Source organism: Alosa sapidissima, chromosome 6, assembly GCF_018492685.1.
Source record: "Alosa sapidissima isolate fAloSap1 chromosome 6, fAloSap1.pri, whole genome shotgun sequence".
Lineage (NCBI taxonomy): Eukaryota > Metazoa > Chordata > Actinopteri > Clupeiformes > Clupeidae > Alosa > Alosa sapidissima.
In genome coordinates, this window is record NC_055962.1 from 36,016,451 (window position 1) to 36,024,069 (window position 7,619).

At 39.9% G+C, this 7,619-nt stretch overlaps 1 protein-coding gene across 1 annotated transcript; it reads left to right on the plus strand.

Annotated features, from left to right (window-relative positions):
* The first annotated feature begins 1 nt into the window (after nt 1).
* On the plus strand, nt 2-3,799 carry c6h1orf131 (chromosome 6 C1orf131 homolog). Its single transcript, XM_042095193.1, has 7 exons — nt 2-211; nt 473-783; nt 1,004-1,060; nt 1,173-1,268; nt 3,231-3,317; nt 3,405-3,442; nt 3,661-3,799. Exons 1-7 carry the CDS (start codon nt 124-126, stop codon nt 3,788-3,790), a joined length of 807 nt encoding a protein of 268 aa, XP_041951127.1. The 5' UTR covers nt 2-123; the 3' UTR covers nt 3,791-3,799.
* The last annotated feature ends 3,820 nt before the right edge of the window (nt 3,800-7,619 follow it).

The window sequence follows — 7,619 nt, forward strand, 5'->3', positions numbered from 1 at the left end:
GCCGAAAAGTGTCATCCACACCACACGCGAGAATTCTAGGCTCAGAAACAACACGTGAGTTTATGTTGTGAATGTGAACTCTTCTTGTTTTAGTTTATCATATTTAAATGCTCAACGTGAGGTATGTCCAAGAATAAGGAAAGCAGTGAAGGAGAAGAGAATGTAGATCAGGATTTCCTGGATCAGGTTTTGAATCAGCTTTACGATTTTGGTAAGTTGCAATGCATGGCGAGCTAAGTTAGTTAACGTTACTTAACGTAGCTAACCTTTTCCCTGATTGAATTATCCAGCTATTGTATATAAAACACTTTTTGTCTAAATGGGGATTATGAAATCATTACATATTCTTTCAAGTAACATATATTTACACGACTTCTGAAGACAGCAATCGTAGCGTAAAACCTTAAAAATAGCAAACGTTAGCTATCATTAGCTATCACTCAGCCTTGGATGCTCTTCGTTGTCTTCTTAGGTGATGGAGCAAAAAACAGAAAAACCAAGAAATCACAAAAGAAAAAGAAGAAAATAACACATGAAGAAGAAGCCGAGGAATCGGCCAGTAATGACACGCTCACAAACTCTGTGATAATTTTTGAGGACCGTGATGAGTCCCTATATTCAAAAAACTCTGTTCAGATTGATTCAACGAAGGCCGAGACTTCCACCTTGGCAACCAAGCATTCAGATGTCCCAGTTGTTGTTTTTGAGGATCCTTTAAAGAAACAGAGAACAAAACCTCAAATAGAAATGACGGAAAGGAAAGAAGATGGAAAAGAAGTAAAGGTAAAGTCAGGAAAATAAGCATAGCAATGCCACCGTTGCCACGTTAGGCCCTACGTCCTTTCAATAGAATTGTCATAGTTCAAATGCGTTGTTTTACTAGGTGTTAAACTGATGCCTGTAGATAGTCTATATGCTGGCCTCACTCCGTTCCATATGCTCACATTCATTTCTTCTTTGCCCGTGTTATGTCTTCAGCACTGTTTTTATTGACACTTTGCAGCCTCCAGAAATGAAGAAACGTAAGACAGAAGAGGAAGATGAATTCAGTATAGAAAAGGTAAGATTCAAGTAGATGTAGCCCTACTACTCATAATTAAGTCATCTTTAAAGATACAGGAAGTGTGTGACTGTTGAGTATTTCTGATGGAGCAATGTTCTTCCTCTCTAAGGCAAGACTTGAAGTCCATAGATTTGGAATCACTGGCTACAAGAAGGATCAACAGAGAGTCTTTGAGCAAGACAGAGCAATCATGCTTGGAGCGATGGTATGTGTTTTTGACCATCAAACCATGACATCTGCGTTAGACACAAAATTATATAATTTGATCACATTTCAGTTATCTCTCTGAGGAATTGCATCAGTTGCATCGGCAACGGACTCCCTGAAAGTTGAGAGTTGAATAATGGTCAGTGTTCAGCACTTGCATCCATGATGCTCTCTCCATTGTTTTTTTCCAAATGTCATCTCAAAACAGTATGTCATTTCAGAAGTAATACGTGCAGTAAAGGTTTATTTTGAAGATCAACGGTTACTCCCGAAAGCCAGTAACCTTGCTTCTTAGTATACCCCTCTGGGCTGAGTTCAAGATGGACAAAACATTGCAAAGCGTATGATTCAATGCAGACAGCGGTGCGTTGAGCAGGCTGTTGTTTGTGCAAGCGCTCTGAGAAGACCATTGTTTGCTTTCTTTTCGAAACTGTGACTTGAAAGCAAGGTCGGGTCGGATTTTATGCTCGGAGACCTCATGACCACACTTTTTTTTTGGAAGTCGGGATGTTTCAAGTCAAGTTTACGGTCATCATGATCGCAGCATACTGGAACAGCTTGGTATGAGTCATTAGGTTGCAGAATTATATTTGAGAAATGAATCGTGGAGAAACATTAAGATCACTACAAATTGTATCTGCTTTATTGATGGTTTTTGATGGTTGAGTCCTTGTCAGTCATTCACACAGTCAGCCGTCTGCTGCCGTGTCTGGCCCCCCAAAACCTCCTCCTGGGGATGGAGCCTTTGTGGTTCTCTCTGGCACTCCACAAATTGGCTTCCCGCTCGGCCTCCTCCTTCCTGTCTCCAACCTCTGGCCCCAACACTCTCTCCTTTTCTCCTTTGTCTTTCAGTCCTTCTGAAGCTAAACATAACGGGGGAACAATTTATTAAAATTCAATGCTGAACCATTTTGATGTTTTAAATGTGAGCCTACTTTTTACGTACTGTAGCCCACTTATTGCTCCGAGCTCAAGTCGGTTCTGGAGATGCAAGGCTACTTCTTACACTCAATAAGAGCAGATGCCCTCTACTCACCCAGAGTCAAGTCCACTTTAGGAGACTGTCAAGCACAGCTTTTACATCGTCATCCCTCTGTTCATTTCTCTCAGAGTCTTTCAACTCTTTGTCCAAGAATGCATCAAGGTCATGAAGAACATTTAGGACATCTTGTGGGATCTCCATGGGCAGTTAGTCCTTCTGCCCTCTCCCTAGCCCTCCTGTCCAGGCCAGTTCTGCCGTCCTCGACCCGTTTCAGCTCCTTTATTAGGAGCTTTTGGAGTTCCTTTTTGGTCTTTTTGTTTTTATTTTTATTTTCATCCATGTCTTGTTCATGTCCATCAACGTTAACCTCCAAAGCCTCCAGCTCTCTCTTTAGTTCCTCCAGTCTGTATTTTTTCACGCACTTCTTAATGGCTCTATCTGAACGGTGCTCATCCTGCCGTGGCTAAGGCTAAGAACCAGCAGAACCACATTAAAATCAGATCACCAGAAATCAAAGTCCGAAAATCAATTTATCAACAAATCTGAAACCAGCCAACTTCTACACAAACTCAAGAGTGAACAAAAGTTCCAGTTTACCTTGTGCTATGTGTGTCTATGACATTCTGATGTTGCCACCTTTGTGATCCTAAACGGAATGGTATGATGGAAGACTATTGTTACCAGTTAAATGCATCATTCAATGGAATCTTTGTGAAAGGTGATAAATAATAACAGAAAAAGATATTATTTTCAGTTACACGCTCAGCTTAGATTTAGATATTTGATATTAATAAATGAGTCAACTATCCAAAATATATGTGTTTGTTGCGCTGATATTTGGCTACACATCTACACCAAGATGAGCTGAAAAAGTTGTACTCATAATATGTTCTGGGTTGGCAGGTCTGCATTAGTTGGTTAATATTATACAGATTTGTTATTGATATGTTTTTTTTTTTTATTGTTATTGTCTTGTAGCCTCCTAAAAAAGAATATGTAAATTACAAACACTACCAGCAAATGATCAAGGAGAAGAAACAGAAAGAAGAGGAGGAAGCTAAAGGGGTGAGTGGACAACACACACTGTGCTGATGTTCTGCTACTATGGAGGTGCATTCACCCACTGACTGTATGCCCTCTCTGTCTGTGTAGGACAAAAGTAAAAACAAAAGGAAAGAAGGGAAGCCAAGGTATGTAAATGTCAAGTGTTCATGGAGTCTTGATAAATCTGCTGTATAAAGTGATTTATGCATTGGGAAATCAAGCAGCTCAAACTTTTTTCCCATCACAAAGCAGTAGATTAGATCTTGATATCTAACTCCTACCCAGCCTCCTGTAAAGAGTAAGAGGTGTCTAATGAGGTGATGCTGTAGTGTAATGCACGTGTGTCTTCGTCTTCCTCTGTCAGGGATAAGAAACCGAGGCCGATGTCCAGTGGAGAGCCTTCAGGTCAAATTGGACGGTTTAAAGGTGGCGTGCTGGTCCTGAACTCCAAACAATTACAGGCAATGAATGGCAAAATAAAAAAGTCTAAGTGACAAGATTTTTCCAACTTGCATATCAGTTATTTGTCAACCCCTTAACAGAGGTGCTTTGGTCTGGATCCAGATTGTTTTGTCCAATACTGTAAGTAAACAATACTGAAATGAAGAGAGGAGTTGCACACTATATACCATCACAGTTTATTCATTTATTAATTTAATAAAAGAGGGGGAGGGAAAAGACATTGTTCTTTGTTTACATCATATTGAAGTATTTTAGTATGAAAAAAGAATGGCAGATACAATGCATTGTAATGTACAAACCACGGACAAGTAGAAAATGCACACATTTCAGGAGAAATAAAAGATGTTTTAAAAAAAAAAATTGGAAAAGAAGAGTGCACATATAGCTGCAGCATTGGTACACACGCAGCTTTTTGAGATCCGTACACAGCCGCCACAGACGCTGCAGATTCGTGGCATCCTGAAGGAGAAGCTGGCGTTCCCTGGGGCCCCGTTAACTGTAGTGCTACTCGGCCTGATTCTGAGGGAGTGGTAGAACACAGACAGCGCTAACGTCCTAGCCTCCTCCAGAGGCAGTAGTCCTGGGATTGTGCCTCACCCCTTTAGCAGAGACTTTCTAATGAGACACGGCACTCAAAAAATCCTCCATAGAAATGCATGGGGTTTGTAACGCCAATATGGCCGTTGTCTACACATATCTCACCCCTTCCTCGGCAAAACGTTGACATGTGAATACATTGAGCCAATCATGTGCTGTGTTGTGAATACATTGAGCCAATAATGTGGTGTGTTGTGAAGTGCCAATTATGTGTTGTGATCTCGCCGCTGGAGCAAGATTGCAGTAGATTGGTGTTGTGAAGCCTTACGCACGCGCATTTCTGCCGAGATGGATGCCCGATTCGTGCCCAAAAAGCGCTGCCATATGGCCGCCGAGTGGAGGGACTTGCCTAAAAGGACTTTGCCTTTAGTCAGATGAGGGGCTGTATCTGATACTGTGGCATAACCACCTGGTGAACAAAAATGGCAAGGTTGTGTCTAACAAAATTAAAGCAATAAATAAAGGATAAAATAAAAATAAATATTAGGAAATTAACAATTCTTTTTGAAAATACACCTGTGTCTGTGGCACAATTCAGTGTTTTTTTCCTTTTCTTTAAAGTAATGGACAGTAGGATTTCATAGCACCCTGGCAATATTTTTACATTTTATTTAGCTATTTATTTTCCTTCAGGTCTTCATGTTTCACATTCAGAAGCAGGCTACCTTGTAATCATGTCAAAGGGGGAGGAAAATTGCATGCCAGACAAGCCACCACATGACATCAGTTACTAAGTGCACAACTACAACTCCCAGCAGCCCCTGGTCTCTCTCCCTGCTTCAAAAGTGTTTGAGAGTGTGCTTGCTCGCTAGCTGGTGTGGACAAATAATGAGTCGTTATAGGCAGAATAAGCCCATTTGTGTGAGAAGAGGGTGGAATGTGTGCTTTCTTTATCAGAGACCTCCAGATAACATGGCAGTGAGAAAGATGTTCTTATTGAAAGATACACCCAATGTAAAAATGTAATCCAAACAACACCACACCATGTACATTTTAACTTTGGCACGCTGTTCAAACCAGTGATATCACAAATACTGTTATCCTAGAAAATGTTGTCTGAAGCACTTATTTGTAGTCTAGTGTTACCTGAAAGTCCAGGTAATCACGTGGCAAAACGTGGCTTACAGTGAAACAGCTAAACAAAAAAAACAGGATTGAATGTAAACTGTAGGGTCAGATTGAAGGAGTACCCCTGTAGCTGTCTTTTGAAGTCTTCCACAATCCATCTGCAGACGACGAGTTATCAATTTGGCCACAGTAACATGTTCAAATCAATGCAGAGGCTATTAACAAAAGGTAAGGGCAGGTCCACGTTTTTTAGTTTACACAAATTCAAAAAGTACGATTCTACTCTACATAGCCTTATGATTACATATTTTTCCAAAGAACATTGCGCTCTCTCTCTCTCTCTCACACACACACACACACACACACTTCCATATTTACTCAATCATTTGAAGATTATAACAAATAGAAAAATGTACAACTGCTCAGCACAAAAAGATTACAGCTGTCAGTCATTGAAAATATGAACAGGTGGCATTTTAGGAAAAGCTTGTATTTAGCACCACCATACTAGCCAGCTTGCGAGGAGACAGGGGAGACAGTCACTTCAAAAAAGAACACTATAGCCTTGCTCTCCCACTGCAAAATGACTCCATGGCTTCTCAGCACAAGAGCAACTTTGGCATGCTTAATCCTCACAAATCCCACTTCACTTTGGATTACTGACAACACAAACAATAGATATAATATTTTTTCTCTCCAGCATACTCTCTTGACTGAATAATATAATAATAAATATCAAAGAACAATAATGGTTTACAGTAATTTTGTTAATCTGATAATAATTCCTCTTGCTGGGAGTGAAGTAAACTCCCAAACAAAATATTTACAAAAAATATAGTAAAGTCTTTCAGAATGGTAAATTAAATTAATAATTGGCTTAATTATACCTGCACCTGCTTAATTAGAATACAGGCAACTACAACCTGCACTTTAAAATGCTAATGGTATAAATAAATTAATCCACAAAGAATGACCAACCCCATCATTCTGCCTTACATATATTTGACCTACATTTATGTAAATCCATAGCATACTAACTTTGTGTTGCACAGGTAGTGATTAAATAATAGTGAATCCATCATCATTATTATCAATTGGCCCTCACCTTCTGGGTTTACCAAGGGAAGGTTGTTGTTCTTATTTTAAACTCCAGGGGGCGAACTGCTACACTTGGTTGTTTTGGTGAGTCCCTTGTCTGTAACATCATTACACTATTTACAAAAGTATTAGTCCTCTTTTTACTTTAAGTCCTTAGAACATCATGCGTGGCACCTGTCTTGGATCATTAATGTTGATATTTACAGCAGTATGACATGCAAACACAAGTTGCTCAGCTTTACAATACTGACTCTATGGCTCTCTCAATAACATGGAGCTGCATACCCACACAGCAATTCATACAGAAAATAAATAAATCAAAAATATATCAAATCAAATGCACGTGACAAAGGAACATTCAGTTAAGGGTTGAGTACAACAAGGGTTAAGGCAGATCCATTGTCTGAAATCACCTCAACCAAAACCCCAGCTGGAATGTTACACCTCTAAAGTTGAACTACACACTCAGAGTCACAGTGAACAGGGACATTTTAGTCTAAATGCTGGCAAACAGATTGCTGGCGGGCTGACAGAATGGCTAATAACCAGTAGCAAGGATACATCCACAGAGCAGCAGCAAGATCCCTTGTGAGTTTGAAATATTGTGGGAAATAAAAAACTAATTCTGTACACCCTATATTAAGCAGCTTCACATCTGTCCTGGCAAATATTACTGCCTTTGGGGAAAGAAATGAAGATTATAGTTCAGTTAGTCTTTGTTTGTTTCCATTTGAACGACAAAATATCCTGACTGACTGACACAGTAGATTTATAGGGCAACTGCCTTGTGCAAATGAGTGACTAGCCTGAAGCTGACTCACGAACCTCCTGTCATCAGTAAAAAGGGAGACATACTTACACGTATCAGTGTAATAAAAGCAAACCTGAGTTTTAGAGTAGTCGAGTAAATGGCGCTTAGGGCACTTCATGACTCACTTTCTAAGAGTCTGTGCTCAAATGGGATCCAGTATTAGCGGTTCACCTATTTTATGGCACCCTGTGGCAAGATGCAGCTGTAAACTCAGCCCTGGATTGTACGTACGGTTCCAAGATGCAGCTGGATTAATAAAAAATGAGGGGAAATTAAAATTACATTAG

What these genes read in the sequence shown, in the direction of transcription:
- c6h1orf131 (XM_042095193.1), top strand. Translation starts at nt 124, where the DNA reads ATGTCCAAGAATAAGGAAAGCAGTGAAGGAGAAGAGAATGTAGATCAG. An exon ending in AAGATGGAAAAGAAGTAAAG is followed by an intron (nt 784 to 1,003) that starts GTAAAGTCAGGA and finishes GACACTTTGCAG; the next exon opens with CCTCCAGAAATGAAGAAACG. An exon ending in AGGAAAGAAGGGAAGCCAAG is followed by an intron (nt 3,443 to 3,660) that starts GTATGTAAATGT and finishes TTCCTCTGTCAG; the next exon opens with GGATAAGAAACCGAGGCCGA.